This window comes from Camelina sativa, chromosome 3 (assembly GCF_000633955.1).
Source record: "Camelina sativa cultivar DH55 chromosome 3, Cs, whole genome shotgun sequence".
Lineage (NCBI taxonomy): Eukaryota > Viridiplantae > Streptophyta > Magnoliopsida > Brassicales > Brassicaceae > Camelina > Camelina sativa.
Window position 1 is genome coordinate 10,909,189 of NC_025687.1, and position 20,630 is coordinate 10,929,818.

Here is a 20,630-nt window from a genome sequence, read left to right on the forward strand (position 1 = left end):
CTCTGATTGCCTTGGTTTTTCACCGATGTCTCCTCCCGCTCCCTCTTATGCCTTTGTTCTGACTTGTTACCCTTGCTCGGAACGCTCGGCTCTAATGTCTCCTCTGTCTGAACGGTAGGGCTAGCCACCACAGTCTTCCCCCTCAAGTCATCCTCTATCTCAGCTGCAGTCTCCACTAGCTCCGACCTCGTAGCATAACTCCTCCCTCTGCAGTGGACCCTCAAGTTCTCACAAAGCACCCTCATGAACCTCCTAATCTGAGCCACCTCAGACTCCATCGCCCGACCATCATACATTAGAAGCCGACTAAACTCCAAGTCTAGCTCCTGCACCGACCGAGTCCCCTGAGATAACTGTAGAAACTGTACCTCCAATCGGTCCAATGCCTCTCTAGGAAAATACTTGCGGTTGAACTCCTCGACGAAGTCAGCCCAAGACATCTCCCTCTGCACTCTCCTAGCAGCCACTGATCTCCACCACAACTGAGCATCGCTAATCAAGTGGTGGACCCCTATGTCCACCCAAAAATCCTCAGGACATATGAGAGACTGAAAGTTACGTTCCACTCTCGTCCTCCATGCATCTGCAATAGTAGGATCAGTACCACCCAAAAACCGCTCAGTACCGATGTTGTTCATCTCCCTCAGCATACTGACATAATGAGAATGAACCCGCACATCCGCAGCCACTGGCTGCCGCTCCTCCGCCACCACTGGTGGCACTACCTGAGCCCGAGCCGGTGCCACTGGTGGCAACCGTTCTAACAACTGTGCCAGCAAACTCGCAAGGTCGACACCCAGGACTCCAACCACTGGGACTCCCACACATGGGGCCCTAACATCACCGGCTACTGGGGCATCAACACCGCCCCCTCCGGCCACACTCATGGAATCCCCCCAGACACCCTGCGACTCGCCAACACCCTCTGCTGTCACACTCTGGTCCGCAGTCTCACTAACAACTGGAACTCTATCCCTACCACGACCACGTCCGCGTCCACGACTAGCAACAACACCCTCTCTAACCATCTCTTTGCACTTACAGAACAGAAGGCTAAGCACACAATTCAAAACCACACACAGAGCACACACACATCTTACCGCGGAATCTCATTGAAGGCTCGAAGAGGATGATGCTAGGACTCCATACAACAAGCAAATTGACTAACTACTCATAATCAATTTCATCACCCAAATCAAGTATCAAACAACATAGAGATCAATTCAACCAATTAAATCTCTAAACCGCTCCACAACATCCACATGACCATCCTAGAACCGTATACGCTCTGATACCAAATTGAAACGACCCAACCCGTTTTTTTTTAAATACTATATATATAATTAAGCATCCCATACTACTTAATTAAATCAACCCAAACCACAAAACATCATTTAAACCAGCCATAACCATCTTACACAGCGGAAACATACAAACAATACCAAACCAACATATCCTTAATATAATAACATTTTTAACCATTCTATCCAACAACCTATCATAACTCTAACCAAGATTCCAACACATAACCATAAATAACCAACAACACACAAATGAGACCCTAGATCATCCTCCTCCTCATCGCCTTGATTTCCTGTTCACACTTGCCTTTACCTGCACCGCAAACACAAATTGAGATGCATGAGTATTTAATAAACACTCAGTGAGGCCATCCTCCCATCTACTGGGCTATACACACAAGCAACTAAGATTCTATTATTAAAGCCAACAACCAAAACACAAACAACACAACAAACCAGGAAAACAAGACTCGGTTAAGTTTGGTGTCGATCGACACCACATGTGGTCTTTGCCAAACGAAGATCTTCGATTAGAGCCTTGGTGGTCTTGATGGTGACCCTACGAATGTACCATGAAAGCGGTGGAAAATTAAGATAACAAGAAGGCTTAAAAGACTGGTCTATAGTCACTCTCGAGCCAATCAATCCTTTTCCGCCGGTACATTGTCTATACTCTTCTCGATTCTTTGGCAGTCTCGGCTTGCAATAGCGACTGTTGTCTATGTACCATGGCTCTATTGTCCACTTACCATTGAACTTTTGCATGAACATCGAATTCTTATCCGGAATCATATATTGTGCCTGTCAACAGTAAGCAACATAAACCAATTATTTCTTACTTTTTTTGATATCCTAAAAAAACTTCCGGACCAAAGACCATATAAAGAAAGAAAAACTTTCCTTACGCTGAAATCTTTTCGGCTCTCGTTGATAGTTAGATGAACCGGGATAGCTCCAGACCACCAAAGGAATCTCCATGGCGCCTCTTTTTCCACTCTCACATGCTTCTCTGTCGGCCTAAGATCGCTAAAAACTTTACTTGATCTGTGTTCCTTCATAAGAAAAATATCACATTCTCAAGTATTTCTCTATTATGAATACTCCAATAATATAATAATAAGAAATCAGAAAATAAATACCAGAATTGGGCGCTTTTTCATCATTGAGTAGTATGATGGGTTCTCGTAAGTAGTGAAAATATCGAAGACTGCTTCAGGAGGCAATCCAATTGTAAATTGTATGTTCAAATGGCAAAGATCCTCAAATTTTGTCACCTTCAAACATAATAGACGATGTAAGAAACTTTTTAATATAATATTTCTCTAATTTCACCAATTTCAACGGTTATAATACAAAGGCCATATAAAATGGAAACAAATTTACCTTAAAATAACATATAAAGACAATTTACATTGGATTTCTGAAACAAAAACCTATTTAGGGCCGACTTAAGTTTTGTACGGTTAATGCTTGGGAATAGGTTTACATTGGAAATAGATGAGGTATTTTTTAGCTTTTTCCCCTATTAACAATTATATTTTTATGCAAAAATTAAAATTTAATTTAATGTTATTTATAAATTAATAAATAATAGAAATAAATAGGGATAAAATTGGAATTTATTTTTTGTTAAGAAATCGTAAGTAGTAAAATGACAACATTTAATTTTTGAGGTATTATTTGACACGTTTTTATTAATTTGGGTATTATTCTTCTAACCAAAAAAGACCAAGTATTAAATATCCAAATAAAAAATAGATGAGATATTTTTTAGTTTTTTTTCCTTTAAAATTTATATACATTTCATTTTGCTCACATTACTCTAGTCTCTACGTACCACACATCTAAAAGGATCATTATTTAATAATTATAATAACTATATTAAGAAAATACGTTAGAATAATTTTAAGTAATGAAAGGGTTACCATGTTCTTTAAACAATATGAAAAAAATATAAATGCGGTAAATAATCATATCAAAACAAAAATTGTAGCTATAATCAGTAATTAAAAAAAAATCAACTCGTTTGGAAGTGAACCCATAATAATCACACAATCATCAACTAGTTACGTATGTTTAAGAATCTTTATAGATTTAAAAGGGGTTCGAGAAATTTACACAAAAAAATAGTCTAAGTTAATATTCAGACTCAGCATCGTGATTGTATCACACAATTTACATATAGTTAACTGCATGTCTTTACAATAACAACAACAACAACAAAAAATCATAAGCGACTCTAAATGTAAAAAAAAATCACTTTAATAATAATAATAATAATAATAATAATAATTCTTATTATAATAATAATAATAAATTGACAGATTTTTATTAGTTTTGGCTGCTAATAAAAATATAAGTAGTATGTCAAATCGAGGGTGTAAAAAAACAAGCACTATGATGAGTCTGAATATTAACCTTAGTTAATTGTTTTCATATCTTTAGTTAAATAAATTTTAATGCTCTTTAACACACACACACAAGGTTTTCATGGTTCAACCGTCAGGCCAAATCTTAGAAATGAGTATTCCTTTGTTTGGTTTGATATATCTTACCTTCACCTTAGGAGGATAATCATGCCATGCATACTTCTTCTCTGAAGCTCTCCAAAGTTTCATTTGCTTCTTTAATTCTTCTCTGTCCTCAGGATAAGTCTCTGACACTGACTTTGGTTTCAATTTCCCAGATTTCTTGGATTCGGCCTACAATCAACATATATAATCATAACCTAACTACTATAATTAAACGATATATATAGTAATTTATATTTGATTTGACTTCCTAGAGTTAATCTCTGATTCATGGAAATGAAACTGACCTTTGTAGGCTGTTTTGTGTTCTGATTGATCAAGCTAAAGCCAGGAAATATACCCATATCTCTCTGAAAATTAGTCCACAATTGATACTTAATTACCTGATCAGGGCAAGACAATGCAAGGAGCTTGTATACGATGAATTTAATATAAACTTGATTTAGATTTAGACAAAAATACAAATATGATATTGAAAGAGTATAATAGCAAGGGGCTAGTGGTGGAGCAGTGCACGTATACGTTTTACATACGGCGAAACAAAAAGTGAGCAGCTCGATTTTAGTGAGTTCTTGACGTAGAGGCAAGACCTAACTTGTGAGCATTCTGCTGTAATGCTGTTCTAACTTGTAAAGTCTTTAAAAAATTTTAATTTTCTTTTTGCATGAAAAAAATAACCCTTGATCAATTTTTCAAACTATAACAGAAAATCCCTAAATATTTTCATAAGTTTAAACTTTGTCTATCAGTTTTGCAGATTGAGCTCAGACGACCATACAACTGTAAGATCATGCTTTCGAAGGTCAAATTCCTTTCTCTTATTTGATGGTAAGTACAAAGACTTTTGTGTAGAACACGTATAATACATATAATGGTGAGTTGGTGACAGGTGAGATAACGTATAATTAATACTCCGTTTGTCTGGTAAAAGTTGATGTTTGGGTATTTTTTTGTCCCACAAAAATTGATGTTTTGTAAAATTCAATAAGTAATCATTGAAAATATTTAAAATTTTAAATTGTTATTTGTTTAAAATTAAATAATACTCCCTCTGTCTCACATAGTTTGATGTTTTAGAGAATAATTTTTGTCTCTCAAATATTGATATTCTGAATATTTTTAATAAATGTTTGTTTTAATAATTACTGATATTGTAGAATGTATGGTGTGGGAAAGTGAAAAGGTATCAGAAAAATAAATTATGAGAAGACATAAATAAAATAAAATAAAAATAAAATTAATCATATATTCCCTCTGTATTAATATGTGTGTAAAATCCTAAACATCTAACTATATAAGACAGAAGGAATATCCTTTAGTTAAAAAAAATATATATTTAAACTCAATAATCATTATTTTTTTAAAACGTGTAAAAGCTTTTAAACATCAATCAGTCGTTTAGAGAGAGATGGAAGATGGAGTACATATAAACGTGAGTTTCCGCAAAAAAATCCATACATAAAACCATGAATTATTGTTATTATTTGTTATTGATATTGGGAATCACAATTTGACGCAAACTAAAATAAGATAACTTAGTGTTGACTGTTGACAAACCACAAAAGAAAAAGCGATTAAATTTTAAAATCACATAGTTGTGATTCTTTGTTTCAAAATAATAGTTATCATGAGTTGGAGCCATAACGGAATCAAGATGTGGAGCTCAACATTACAAAAATCATAATAGTAATTTTGTGATCACCAGATTTTCTGCTGATATTTCATAATCGCATAGACGTGAGTCTAGAGATCAAAGTTTCCCTTATAGCTCACTTAACTAGAGAACTCAATAAAGTCCCCTAGAGCTATACGTTTTCATTACGTAAAAAATAATGGATATCGGAGTTAACAAGTAAATAACTGAATTCATATTTTGTTCTGGTCATTAAAGTACGTAAAGTATTTCAAGTTAAAGTTTTGAAGACCTATTTAAGCATATTGATAAGATTCTTGGTGGTTTTGATGGTGATCCGACGGATGAACCAAGAAAATGGTGGCAGATTAAGAGGAGAAGAAGGCTCAAAGTATTGGTCGATTGTCACCTTCGATGCAATCCTTCCTCTTCCACCACTACATTTTTTGTACTCTTCTCGACTCTTCGGCTTGATTTGTTTGCACAAGCGTTCTGAATCTATGAATAGTGGCTCCACTTTCCAGCTACCCTCGAATACTTTCATGAACTTCACATTCTTTTTCTTGTAGTTTCCCTAAAACAAAGATATCATCAAACGCAAACTAACTCAAAAGAAAAATTTAGCAAAGACAATTCATTCTTGTAAAGTATATATAGATAAGCTTTTTACCGTAAGATCTTTTTGGTTGTCTTCGACAATTAGATTTATTGGGAGAGATCTAGACAACCAAAGGAAGTTCCAGGATACAACTTTCTCTACCTCGGCAATCCGCCTTGGTCCATCCTTCCTCAAAAGTTTTCTTGGTTTGCTTTCCTTCATAAGAAAGAGATCATATATACTCTCAAGTATTTGCTATATTCAATAATCAATATTGAAAAATACATTGATAAAAATAAAACCAGAAAATTTTTCCCCTCGAATTCTTGAAAGTGTTGGTTGTTGAGTGGATTAGCAAACACTAAAGTAGACTGATTCAGGAATCCTGCCAATCGTCAATTCTGTGTGCATATGGCAAATGCCCTTTTTTGTTGTCACCTTCAACCATCCAAAAACAAAAGAATGAAAAAAAAAAAATTTGCTTAACTAGTTTTAACAATTCATCGAAATGCAAAATCACTTAGATTTTGATTTTTCTTTACTAATTTGCTATTACCTTCATCTTAGGAGAGGGATTTACCCATGGATGCTTTTTATCTTCATCTATCCAAAGTTATACTTGCTTATCCACTTCATCTCTATCATAATATTTAAATTCTAACGGTGGCTCTGAATTAGAATCAGCATTCTCAGATCTCTTGGACTCAGCCTACAAAAACAAACAGAATCATAATCTCTTTCTATCTATTTGACTTTCTTGGGGTAATTTTATGAATTTTATGGAAAGAAAACTAACCTTAGGAGGCTGTTGATTGTTCTGATTGATCCAGCCACCAAATCCAGGAAATACACTCATTTCTCTCTCAAGTGATTAGAGCAAGAGAAAATGACTATCGGAAGTTTATGGTTTCAGAAATTTTAGATAAATGTTTGTGTTAGATTTAGAAGGCAAAAAAGAGACAAAGATGACAATATGATAATAGTATAATACTGGAGAAGTGTACGTTACGTATGGTGAATCAAAGAAGTGAGCAGCTTGATTCTCATGAGTTTTTGACGTATAGGCAAGTACAACATGAAGACAAACAAAATGAAGGTTTTCAATCACATTTTTGTGTTTCTCTACGTCAAAAATAGCCTAATGAGTATAATTTGGCGCTAGTATGCAGTTGGGATTTGCAACTTAAAATTACTAGATCGTGATTGTAATTAAAATTTTAAAACTACCAAATCATAATTGTACGTAAAAGTTTAACATGAGATTTTGTTAGCTGATTTGGTCATACATTCACCTTAGCATGGGGGTATTACTAGAGAAAAACTAACTTTGTATATATTGATTGTTTGTTCGTTAAATGAAAAATATGTAAAAATTTACATTTTTCAAGCTTAGTCTTCCACTATGCGGATTTTAAATATAGCATCTTGTGTTTAATACTACTGCCAAAATAGAAGTGGCCAAATTTTAAGGGGGTGGGGTTTCAAGCGTCTCGGAACATGATACTTGCATCTTGAATCAATTTGAGCAGTCTTTTTGTGGTTTTGATGGTGATCCGACGAATGTACCAAGAAAAGGGTGGTAGATTAAGAAAAGAATATGGTTGGAAGTACTGGTCATTGTCACTTTAGATGCAACCTTTCCTTGTCCGCCGCTACATCTTTTGTATTCTTCTCGACTCTTTGGCTCTCTCTCCTTGCACAAGCGTTCTGAATCTACGTAAAGTGGCTCTATTTTCCAGCAACCCTCAAATACTTTCATGAACATCATTTTCTCTTTCTTATATTTTGCCTACCCATAAGCAAGACAAACCCAAGTTAATTAAGTTTCCCCAACAGGAAACAAAAACTATTGATGATTATAATTTATAAGAGGTATAAAAAAAGTTGATCTTACTGTAAATTCTTTTTGGTTTTCATCAGCGATTAGAGTAAACGGGAAAGCTCTATACCACCAAAGAAAGTCATAGGTCAGAGCTTTCTCCAACTGCACGACCTGCCTCGGTCCATCCTTCATCAAAACCTTTCTTGATTTGTTTTGCTTCATAATATATATATATATATATATATATATATCACACTATCAAATATATATTTCTATCATTAATACCACATTTGAATCATAAAATATTAGGAGAGAAAAAAAAACAAAAGTTGACGCCCAGTCTCATTGTCGATCCTGAAGAAAGGAAAGTTGTATGGATTAGCAAACAAATCGTAGACTCCTTCGGGAGGCAATCCCACTGTCAATTCTATGTGCATGTGGCAAAGACCCTTTTTTGTTGTCACCTTCAAACATCAACATATAAGAGTTTTTTTTCTTTTCTTAGTTCCACAAATTCTTTTTAAGAAAACAAATCATATATATTGAGGTTTTAATTAATTTGTTTGCCAATTTAGTCTTATACCTTCACCTTAGCAGGAGCATCATACCATGGTTTCTTCTTTTGTGCATCTCTCCAAAGTTTTCCTTGCTTCTTGGCCTCCGCTTTGTCATAATAGAATTCCCGTTTATTACTACTATCTTCCTCTGACACTGAATTAGGTTCAACATTTTCAGATCTCTTGGACTCGGCCTACAAACAACAAACAGAATCATAATCTAGTTTCTATTATTAACCTAATAGTAATGTATATCGCTTTTGAGTTTCCTTGTTTCTATAAATTAATGATGAAATATAACTGACCTTAAGAGGCTCTTGTATGTTCTGGTTGATCCAGCCAACAAATCTAGGAAATACACTCATTTCTCTTTAGAAAATCAGTCCAAAAAGTAAACTACCTCATGCAAGAAATCGAAGTGGCGATCTAAAGCTTTGTACTATATGTTTTTTTTTTGTACTATATGTTATGCTTTGAGGAATCTTAGATTAAAAGAAATTAAAGCTTGATTAGATTTTAACCAATTTTTAAAATGATAATGAGATAATAGTGTACGTTAGGTCTTACGTATACGTACCCAAGAATAGAGGAATTGGGCAGCTCAATTCTCATTAATTACTAACGTACAGGTGAGAGCTACATCATGTGAGAGGAGACATAATGTTATTATCTGTTTGTGTTACCTCTCTATTTTCACTAAGAAAATGTCTATTTTCTGTTATTCTTTTTTTTTTCTCTTCTATTTTTTTCCCTTTCTGATCTGTTCAGAGAATTCAGTTGATATTCGATCGATCAGACGAGTTAAACGTTCATTTTCAAAATACGTTTTCAACTGATGGCAGCCGACAAGTGTTAATCTCAAGGAAACCGAGATCTACCAAGACCAAAACCGAAACGATTCTCTGAAGAATCTAGAAGATATACATTAAAAAAATATATTTACATTTATCTCTAAAGTATTATTTATATTTATATTTATCTTTATTATATCTCGACCAACATGTATAAATACTCACTTTATATTAATGAATAAACCAAGCCTTTCTAAATAATACTCCCTCTAATGTAAGATATTTAAAGTAAAAATACACATATTAAGATGATTTATTTTTCTTCTAAAAATATCACATATGTTTCAATTAAAAAAATATTCAACCAATTATAAACAAGAGTGCATAAATAATGATTACAAATTATTAAATATATATTAAAATTTGCTTGGAAACTTACAAAACATCTTACATTGAAATAAAGAAGAGATCAAAACATCTTATATATTGAAATGGAAGAATATTTATCAGATTAGCTGCCTTCCTTCTAATATCATTAACCTAGCCACCATCGCTGCACTAGCTTAGCCGGGCGGTGTTGCTTCCACTATCTTTTACTATTGGTTTTTTATTAAACCTAACGGCCACCACCACCGCGGTCACCATCGTTTTCCGTGAAAGCGATGTTTTTACAAGCTGCTGCTGCCGCTTTATTTTTACTTTGCGGCTGCTTAAGCAACCGCACATCTATCTTCTATGTTTTTACAAGCAGTTGTTGCTTCATCAAACAAGCGCAACTACTTGATCTAATATCGCCTACCAAATTGCTTCAAATGTTGATTTCTATTGTTTGAGAAGCACACGTACGTTACATGACCTCTTACGTAAAGCTTCATGAGATGCATGAACTCTTACGATGGTACTTCTACATCACGATACTGATTTGACAATTTGACTTGATTACTTGGTTCTCAAGTAACTCATCATCAAATTCAACATATGTTCTATAATTCTACTAGTGTTTTGGTGAACCAAACACATGTGAGTTCATTCACAAGTCGCTACCAATACTACAAAGTTTTATAATCTTACTTATCCAATCTCATACGTAGAATAGGAAACTTAGCTTTATCATATCTCTACAATCATGTATACTCACCTTGTATAAATGAATGAATCAAGTCTTTCTAAATTATATCAGTTAACATATTAGAAAAATCAATTATATATTTATTTTTATCTAATGCAATGATTAAATCTGAAATTTTCGTTAGGCAAATTTTGTGCATGCCAAATGTTGTGAACTAAATAATCTCCGCATCATCAAGTGGGAATCGTGGGACCATTATATAAATGAAACAAAAATGTGTGAATACTTGATCGTAGATAATGAAATCCTTTTTAAAACAAAAAATAATATCAAAAGTTAACATTGCAAAATTTGGAAAGGGTATCTATAATAAATAATGCACAACTTAATCGTATTCTTACGGGTGTCTTGTAACTAAAAATTTGGATATGTAATTGTATTTAAAGATGCCCAAAATTTTTCAGTTCAATACTGATTTGGTTCTAATTCTTTCAGTTTTGATTCTTTTATGTACGTTCACATGTATATAAAAAGGAATTGTAACTAACCAAACATTCTCTGAAGCATGTCTGCCATTTGGGTGTCGCTTGTCCATACCAGAGAATAACTCATGCGGCAATATTGTTGATTTCCGGCCAAACCTGAAATCTAACCCTCAAAGTTCCATTTTTCTTTAACATTGCAGTAACCTTCTTGAATTTTTATATTCTATCTAATGTCTTAACAACGACAAAAGAAAACACATAAAAAAACTTACTCAAAAGGCGTTTTTGATCGATTCTCAAAGTTTGTAAATGTATAACCAGCTATTCTTCATACATCATATACTTAGTATTCAAGATTTTCTTTTATCATCAACTAAATGCGCTTGTAGCTTCATCAAACAAGCACAACTACTCGATGGTATACATTATAAATATTTACATTTAGTATTATTTATATTTATCCTAGAATAGAAAACTTAGCTTTATCATATCTCTACCATCGTGTATAAAAATAAAACCTTTCTAAATTATATCAGTTAACATATTAGACAAGTCAATTAAATATTTCTTTTATCTAATACTAGCAATGATTAAATCTGAAATTTTCGTTAGGCAAATTTTGGGCTAGTCAAATGTTGTGAACTATATAATGACCGCATCATCAAGTGGGAATCGTGGGACCATTGTATAAAATGAAACAAAAATGTGTGAATACTTTTATTTATCTTATTTGATTATAAAATTCAGATGGTTATGACATTACATCATTACAGCATTTGTGTCTAATTGTCAATACTCTCTTCTAATTTTCCACTCCACCACGATATATATTTTTTTTCTTAAATTTGGCAACAAGCTTAGATATATGACCTTCATTTCATATTTGTGATATGTTTTCCACTGCACTTCTTTCTCTTTAAACTAGAAATTAGAATGATGTACTAGTCATTTTCCAAAATATTATTGTTTACAGGAAAAAGTAATTAAAAATTATCATATGAAATATTAATCCATTAATTAGCATCTGGGCCGGTTGGATAAAAAAAAAGAATTCTAAAATTCAGTTGACATTATTACCTCATCGATATAACATTTTATAAGAACTGTTGTTGGTATATCTAAATTCTAATGTCATAAACCAAAAGAACTATCTTTGGTTCAAAAATATCTCTGCATATGTTAGGTCAACAACTAAATATTTACTTTAAATTCGTTTTTTAATATCTGTTTATTTCCCACCTTCGTTTTATTCTTGCAAGTAAATGTTCTTATTGGAAGTGTTCCAACAACATTCGACGACAATAAAGAAGTCTTCAACATTTTAGTTGTAACGCCCCAAAAAGTCATTATGTATGTATATATTGAGTTAAGAGTATATACTTGTGTTGGTATATGCAAATAAAACATAAACAAATACTACAAGATTGATCGACCAAATTAGAAGAAGCGTTAGAGTATTATTATTATAGTCAAACAAACATATGGGAATAGTATTATTTCAAAGAGGCATTTTTCTGTTGACAATTTATTAAATTTGTAATAAACATGTGAAAGAGGAGACTGGACTAAGTCTAATTAATTTGTTTAATCACGTGGTCTAAACAAAAAGTTTAGGTTATGTAGGAAGTAACGGAACCGTTAATTTCCACGCGAAAGTCAAGGTCTTCCACCGTTAGTTTTGACATTCTTTTGACGACGGCTTGAGTTAGTTTAGTCAACGTCACACACCCTTCGCGCGTGAACCAACAACTAAAAATGCAAACCGTGATCTTCACACAATCCTACGTTACGGAAATGACACGTGGATGTAAAAAACGCTTCCACGTCGCAGCACATGTCAGTCGTGTTTTTGCTTTCCCAACAAGTTTTTGAGAACCCGTAAACTACGACTTCACCCTTCCGTTTGGGGGGAACGGTGACACGTAGGCGAGACAATCACAGAAGCAGGTCACCCACTATTTCCCCGTTACCCAGATCACGCGCTTTTCCTTGTAAACTGTAAAGTGATTCATTTTTTTATGATTCATCTCTAACTTTATTTTTGAAATATATATATGCAAACAAATCCATATATGATTTGTCTAAATTTATTTTAAAATATGCAAACAAATATATATCTTCTGTCAGCCAATATATCAGATTTGCCAGTTATATTACTAACTAGTAGAATAAAATAATATAAAAAGGAAACAAATATGGAATTTTTTTACTATGAAATTATAAATTAGACGACTTACTAAAGTAAGCTCATTTCATAAATCAGATGACTTCCTAATATAAATTTGATTCATAATTTTTACCAATTTTGATATTTTGCTTTCAACCAAAATAATTCTAAATAAAGAAAGATATTATTCGTTTGCCTAATTAGAAAAAAAAATAAAAAAATAAAAAGAAACAAAAAATAAATATAATTTTTTTTGGTCAAACAAATATTATTAAAAGGGCTACTGTTCACATTTGGGTGACTTATCTTGAATCTTGATGAAGCACCAACCATATATATATTGGTCAGTCAGTCATGTCTTCATTATAAAAACACAAAAACTAAAGCCGTCGTTTCAGATTTCTTCTTGAAGAGAGATAGAGAGAGAAGAGAAGAGTTACTACACGGTGAGGTTTGGATCTAAAATCGATGGAGGTCGCTTTCCCATCTTCACCGCCGGCGAATTACATCGGTGACGAAAGATTAACAACAGAGATTTCCATGGGTTTCACCAAATTAGGATTCTCAGAAGAACAAGAAGATATTAAAAAACTCGAGAGATCATGGAGTCAACTTGAAGAATCCGTCGAGTTCAACGACGATGACGAAGAAGAAGAAGATGATGAAGATGAAGAAGAAGAGTTCTCGTTTGCTTGTGTAAACGCGGAAGGATCTCCGATAACAGCAGCTGAAGCTTTCGAAGACGGTCAGATCCGTCCTGTGTTTCCTCTGTTCAACCGTGACCTCCTCTTCGATTACGAAAACGCCGATCGCCAAAACGACGACGTTTCTTCGGTCACCGACGATAACAGACCGCGTTTAAGAAAGCTATTCGTCGAGGATCGTAACGGTGACGGTAACGGCGATGAGACGACGAAAGAATCTTTGGGACCGTATTGTTCTTGGTCAGGTGGAACGGTAGCGGAAGCGTCGCCGGAGACTTGCCGGAAAAGTAACTCGACGGGATTCTCGAAGCTTTGGAGGTTTAGAGATCTTGTTTTGAGAAGTAACAGTGATGGAAGAGACGCGTTTGTTTTCTTAAATAATAACAACAACGACGTCGGTGACAACAAGACTCGGACTCAGCCATCGTCGTCTACGGTAGTGGCGGAGAAGAATAAGGGGAAGGAGAAAACGTCAACGTCTTCGTCGGCGTCGGAGAAGAAGAAGACGAAGAAGATGGAGAAGTCGGCGCATGAGAAGCTGTACATGAGAAACAGAGCGATGAAGGAAGAAGTGAAACACAGATCGTATCTTCCGTACAAACAAGTTGGTTTCTTCACTAATGTGAATGGTCTTAGCCGAAATATTCATCCTTTCTGACTTGATCATTTCTCTTCTTAACCCCCCAAAAAAAAAAGTTTGTTTTTGGATGATTTTTTTGTTTGTTTTATAAAAAAAATATATAGAAAAAACCAACTTAGTATGGAGTCCCTTACTGTTTTTAAGTAAATTGGATTTTGATATAAACAGCAAGGTGTACTGTTCTGAGTGTTATGTGAAAAGCTTGGCTTGTATTAAACCATTCTGTATGTAAATGACTTACTAGTTAAGAGTTGGTATATGTAATTATGCAAAGACATTGAAGAATTAGTTGAAAGAAGTTTGTTCCAAGAATTGTCTTCTTTCTTTGCGTTGTTGCTATAATAATGTAATTATCATTTAGTTTGTTGAATCTGTCATTTGGTGGTTAGAATTTGAATAAAAACATTATGGTCAATGGTCACTTTCAAAGTAATCAAAAACTAACCCATGTACAAGACAATATATATTTGTTGTATACTTGTATGATTTTGCAATAGTGTGATATATCAGGTGAGATTAGCTCAACTGTTAGAAGACACAAGGTGTTCGTTGATCCGAATAACTTGTCTTCCTTCCTGACTTTGTTGATGCTTCCGAAGGATGCAGAAACAAGGGGCACAATGAGAAGAAGGATGTATCCTTTTATCATTAATTCCAAACCAAATGAGACAATGAAACAAGACACCCCTATTCATAATACTTGTAATGATAAATTTAAACTACAGTTTTGAACAAACCTCCAGCTCAAAGCACACTGACAACCCAAACGAAATGATAAAGCCCAACAACAACTTAAAATAAAACAGATCAAAAGTTCGATTTTGCCAATATACACATTTACATTTTCAAATGGTTTAAAATATTCTCGTTTCTGTAGGCCGACATTTTGTTTGACGATAATGGGTAATACAAGTTAGGGCCTAGCTTTCAACTTACTAACACGCCTTAAACTTTGTTTGGAGCCCTAAGCTAAGAAGACTGTTAGCTGCATTGTTTAAGTTCAATAAAATCAAAAGGCTGCTTCACCTTCCAGACTTCCCGCTATATGTTGCAGCCAAATAAATTGACTATGCTTCTCCTCATAGTTACAAATTTGCAATCCAATTTCACTCCTCATGGAATAAACATATACAATCCATTTTTTTGGATTTTATAGTATTATTTAGAATGTTAAATATTGGCGTATTTATTTTTGAAAACATCAAATGACTATACTTTTTTTTTCTGGCAAATCAAATATATTGATATCAAAAAGTTTTTACAAGATACATAAACATTGCTAAACAAATTAATGCAATTTACCAAATTAACTATTATATATATACATAATTGGTTTAACTAGAACATAAGAAAACAAAAACAAATGCGAAGGAGAGAAGGAGTCACATAGAGAACCAGTGGGAGAATTAGAAATACTTAATCTATATTATTTGGCTTAACTATGTAAGAAATACTCCTTAATCTATTGTATCAATCATTGCGAACCAGTGGGAATTAGAAATATGACCATCGAATATCAGAGTTCATATTAAAAACTAATAATAATAAAGCCGACACAAATATATAGAAAACAAAATGTCCATAAAATAGATGTCTACATAGAAAAATAGTAAAAATCATACGTTTTCAGTTTTTAACACAAACTGCTCAAAATAAACATTTGTTCACTTGGGAAAACCATGCATTGTCATTTTTCTAACTGTTCTTCGCATATTTGACATTTTGGTTCAATTATTCTTTTTTTTTTTTTTGCATGACAATTCTTCTATGCAAACATGTAATTTATCGAATGTCTAATTATTTCCGTCTAATAAACGAAATGTAAAACTGAAGAAAGGCGTCACATTTGATTTATGCATGTGTAGAAACATTATGACCTGGTTATAAAAACATTTCATTTCTGTTAGTATCAATCATAACCAAAAATATATTTTAGAAGTACGAGCATCGAATATTTCAAATTGTTGTTCTAAGTTTGAAAAATTCCACTAGCAACTTTCTCCAGCAACAACAAAAAAGAAAAGAAAAGAAGAGTACTAAACCAATTAATTGGGTCGTTGACAAAATAATTGAACAATGATATGCATATTTCTTCACGAACTTGAGAATTTTAAAATGGAAATTGGATCGTTGACATTTGATGCACGTTCTTGCACGTTTCTTGATAGTTTCGCGCAGACATGCTTTCACGATTACTGAGATGCAAGTGAAAAAAAAATAAGATGAAAATGGTTCTATATAAAGGCATGCACAAGTAATGTAGAATCACAACACAAAACAAAATAAACGCAGTACTAAAGCAGCAACCAAACACAAAGAATGGTATCTTCTTACGGGATGGGGCGCTCAGCCCATCTCGTCTATGCTCTTGGTTTTGCTATCATGGCAACTATGGTTGCTGCTTCGTATGAGCCCTACATGTATAGCTCTCCCCCACCACCAGTGTACAATTCTCCTGCACCAAAGGTCGATTATAAGTCTCCCCCACCTCCATATGTGTATACTTCCCCACCACCTCCACCAACATATTCACCATCGCCTAAGGTAGACTACAAGTCTCCACCACCGCCATACGTCTACAGTTCCCCACCACCACCATACTACTCACCAGCTCCTAAGGTCGAATACAAATCTCCACCACCACCGTACGTCTACAGTTCCCCACCACCACCATACTACTCACCAGCTCCTAAGGTCGAATATAAATCTCCACCACCACCGTACGTTTACAGTTCCCCACCACCACCATACTACTCACCAGCTCCTAAGGTCGAATACAAATCTCCCCCACCACCGTACGTCTACAGTTCCCCACCACCACCATACTACTCTCCAGCTCCTAAGGTCGAATACAAATCTCCCCCACCACCGTACGTCTACAGTTCCCCACCACCACCATACTACTCTCCAGCTCCTAAGGTCGAATACAAATCTCCCCCACCACCGTACGTCTACAGTTCCCCACCACCACCATACTACTCTCCAGCTCCTAAGGTCGAATACAAATCTCCCCCACCACCGTACGTCTACAGTTCCCCACCACCACCATACTACTCTCCAGCTCCTAAGGTCGAATACAAATCTCCCCCACCACCGTACGTCTACAGTTCCCCACCACCACCATACTACTCTCCAGCTCCTAAGGTCGAATACAAATCTCCCCCACCACCGTACGTCTACAGTTCCCCACCACCACCATACTACTCTCCAGCTCCTAAGGTCGAATACAAATCTCCCCCACCACCGTACGTCTACAGTTCCCCACCACCACCATACTACTCTCCAGCTCCTAAGGTCGAATACAAATCTCCCCCACCACCGTACGTCTACAGTTCCCCACCACCACCATACTACTCTCCAGCTCCTAAGGTCGAATACAAATCTCCCCCACCACCGTACGTCTACAGTTCCCCACCACCACCATACTACTCTCCAGCTCCTAAGGTCGAATACAAATCTCCCCCACCACCGTACGTCTACAGTTCCCCACCACCACCATACTACTCTCCAGCTCCTAAGGTCGAATACAAATCTCCCCCACCACCGTACGTCTACAGTTCCCCACCACCACCATACTACTCTCCAGCTCCTAAGGTCGAATACAAATCTCCCCCACCACCGTACGTCTACAGTTCCCCACCACCACCATACTACTCTCCAGCTCCTAAGGTCGAATACAAATCTCCCCCACCACCGTACGTCTACAGTTCCCCACCACCACCATACTACTCTCCAGCTCCTAAGGTCGAATACAAATCTCCCCCACCACCGTACGTCTACAGTTCCCCACCACCACCATACTACTCTCCAGCTCCTAAGGTCGAATACAAATCTCCCCCACCACCGTACGTCTACAGTTCCCCACCACCACCATACTACTCTCCAGCTCCTAAGGTCGAATACAAATCTCCCCCACCACCGTACGTCTACAGTTCCCCACCACCACCATACTACTCTCCAGCTCCTAAGGTCGAATACAAATCTCCCCCACCACCGTACGTCTACAGTTCCCCACCACCACCATACTACTCTCCAGCTCCTAAGGTCGAATACAAATCTCCCCCACCACCGTACGTCTACAGTTCCCCACCACCACCATACTACTCTCCAGCTCCTAAGGTCGAATACAAATCTCCCCCACCACCGTACGTCTACAGTTCCCCACCACCACCATACTACTCTCCAGCTCCTAAGGTCGAATACAAATCTCCCCCACCACCGTACGTCTACAGTTCCCCACCACCACCATACTACTCTCCAGCTCCTAAGGTCGAATACAAATCTCCCCCACCACCGTACGTCTACAGTTCCCCACCACCACCATACTACTCTCCAGCCCCTAAGGTCGCATACAAATCCCCACCACCACCGTACGTATACAACTCGCCGCAACCACCATACTACTCTCCAGCCCCTAAGGTCCCATACAAATCCCCACCACCACCGTATGTCTACAGCTCGCCACCACCACCGTATGTCTACAGCTCGCCACCACCACCATACTACTCTCCAGCCCCTAAGGTCGCATACAAATCCCCACCACACCCACATGTATGTGTTTGTCCACCACCTCCTCCATGCTATTACTCACCTGTTCCCAAGGTCGCATACAAATCCCCACCACCACCATACGTATACATCTCCCCACCACCACCATACTACTCTCCAGCTCCTAAGGTCGCATACAAATCTCCACCACCACCGTACGTCTACAGCTCGCCACCACCACCTTACTACTCTCCAGCCCCTAAGGTCGCATACAAATCCCCACCACCACCGTACATCTACAGCTCGCCGCCACCACCATACTACTCTCCAGCCCCTAAGGTCTCATACAAATCCCCACCACCACCGTACGTCTACAGCTCGCCGCCACCACCATACTACTCTCCAGCCCCTAAGGTCGCATACAAGTCCCCACCACCACCATACGTCTACAGCTCCCCACCACCACCGTACTACTCTCCAGCTCCTAAGGTCGCATACAAATCCCCACCACCACCGTATGTCTACAGCTCCCCACCACCACCATACTACTCTCCAGCTCCTAAGGTCACATACAAATCTCCACCACCACCGTACGTCTACAGCTCCCCACCACCACCATACTACTCTCCAGCTCCTAAGGTCACATACAAATCTCCACCACCACCGTATGTGTACAGCTCCCCACCACCACCATACTACTCACCTGCTCCTAAGGTTGCATACAAGTCCCCACCACCACCGTACGTCTACAGTTCTCCACCACCACCATACTACTCACCTGCTCCTAAGGTCGCATACAAATCCCCACCACCACCGTACGTCTACAGCTCGCCACCACCATCATACTACTCTCCAGCTCCTAAGGTCACATACAAATCCCCACCACCACCATACGTCTACAGCTCCCCACCACCACCATACTACGCTCCAGCTCCTAAGGTTGCTTACAAGTCCCCACCACCACCGTACGTCTACAGCTCGCCACCACCACCATACTACGCTCCAGCTCCAAAGGTTGAGTACAAGTCTCCTCCACCACCATACGTCTACAGCTCCCCACCACCACCAACGTATTACTCACCATCCCCAAAGGTTGAGTACAAATCTCCTCCACCTCCGTATGTCTACCAATCTCCCCCACCTCCATCATACTCTCCTTCTCCAAAGGCTGAATACACTTCCCCTCCCCCACCATCATATTACTAAATTGGTTTCACGTACGAAATTCATAAATAAGATACCAAGGTTCAATATGTTTCGTCTTTTTAATTATTCTTGGGCATTGTCGGTTTTAATTTCCAAGGTTCATATGAATTCTTTTGGCTATTGAAATTTCGTTTGGATTCATGTTTGTTTTTTCCCAGTTGTGTTACAAATTAATATATTGAATTTTTACCAAAAGGATACGATGTTTGTTTTTTTCATTAATCATAAGTTTTTTCGCACGGCGATGATGGTTTCGTATGTTATGTGATGAAGCGCCTAGAGTGATAAAACATTAAACTGTCTATTCATTTGTAGGAAATTATTTGATAGGTATTTTTAACGAAAATACCAAATTACTTTTATTACACAAGCAAAAATATGTCGAAAACATTCATTTCGAATGGTTAATTATATTATAGTGTTTTATCAGGTTTAATATTATACAGTGTTTTAGAGTTATGAATCTTCTATATATAATAACTGTGTGTCTGTGTTTAAAAGTGGTTCTGGTTTTGAGCTTCTTTTTGCTTTTCGTAGTCGAGTTATATATGAATATTTCTACCTTAACAGATTTTTAGAAAAGATTATATATTTATACGAAAAGCAATTATATAATTGCTTTTCGGACTGAGTTCTGA

General features: G+C 36.6%; 3 protein-coding genes and 2 pseudogenes across 21 annotated transcripts; 2 read left to right on the forward strand and 3 right to left on the reverse strand.

Moving 5' to 3' along the window:
* LOC109125132 lies at positions 1,748-4,263 on the reverse strand. The gene is made up of 5 exons (XM_019243624.1): positions 4,120-4,263; positions 3,857-4,003; positions 2,441-2,575; positions 2,207-2,353; positions 1,748-2,102 (listed from the first exon to the last, which is right to left on the reverse strand). Exons 1-5 carry the CDS (start codon positions 4,174-4,176, stop codon positions 1,776-1,778), a joined length of 813 nt encoding a protein of 270 aa, XP_019099169.1. The 5' UTR covers positions 4,177-4,263; the 3' UTR covers positions 1,748-1,775.
* Positions 5,637-6,992, reverse strand: LOC104776489 (annotated as a pseudogene).
* On the reverse strand, positions 7,545-8,807 carry LOC104776490 (annotated as a pseudogene).
* Positions 13,312-14,607, forward strand: LOC104776491. The gene has a single exon (XM_010500571.2). The coding sequence runs from the start codon at positions 13,423-13,425 to the stop codon at positions 14,314-14,316; it is 894 nt and encodes a 297-aa protein (XP_010498873.1). The 5' UTR covers positions 13,312-13,422; the 3' UTR covers positions 14,317-14,607.
* LOC104776492 (extensin-2) lies at positions 16,543-20,192 on the forward strand. 19 transcript variants are annotated; one of them, XM_019243638.1, is made up of 3 exons: positions 16,543-18,593; positions 18,783-19,001; positions 19,839-20,192. In XM_019243638.1, exons 1-3 carry the CDS (start codon positions 16,618-16,620, stop codon positions 19,990-19,992), a joined length of 2,349 nt encoding a protein of 782 aa, XP_019099183.1. In that variant the 5' UTR covers positions 16,543-16,617; the 3' UTR covers positions 19,993-20,192. The 19 variants fall into 19 exon arrangements, with proteins under 19 accessions (XP_019099183.1, XP_010498878.1, XP_019099184.1 ...); XM_010500576.1 differs by having other exon boundaries at positions 16,544-18,443; XM_019243639.1 differs by having other exon boundaries at positions 16,545-18,368.

What these genes read in the sequence shown, in the direction of transcription:
- LOC109125132 (XM_019243624.1), bottom strand. Translation starts at nt 4,176, where the DNA reads ATGGGTATATTTCCTGGCTTTAGCTTGATCAATCAGAACACAAAACAG. An exon ending in ACACAAAACAGCCTACAAAG is followed by an intron (nt 4,004 to 4,119) that starts GTCAGTTTCATT and finishes TGTTGATTGTAG; the next exon opens with GCCGAATCCAAGAAATCTGG. An exon ending in TGAAAAAGCGCCCAATTCTG is followed by an intron (nt 2,354 to 2,440) that starts GTATTTATTTTC and finishes TTTCTTATGAAG; the next exon opens with GAACACAGATCAAGTAAAGT.
- LOC104776491 (XM_010500571.2), top strand. Translation starts at nt 13,423, where the DNA reads ATGGAGGTCGCTTTCCCATCTTCACCGCCGGCGAATTACATCGGTGAC.
- LOC104776492 (XM_019243625.1), top strand. Translation starts at nt 16,618, where the DNA reads ATGGTATCTTCTTACGGGATGGGGCGCTCAGCCCATCTCGTCTATGCT. An exon ending in AATCCCCACCACCACCGTAC is followed by an intron (nt 18,673 to 18,774) that starts GTATACAACTCG and finishes CCACCACCGTAT; the next exon opens with GTCTACAGCTCGCCACCACC.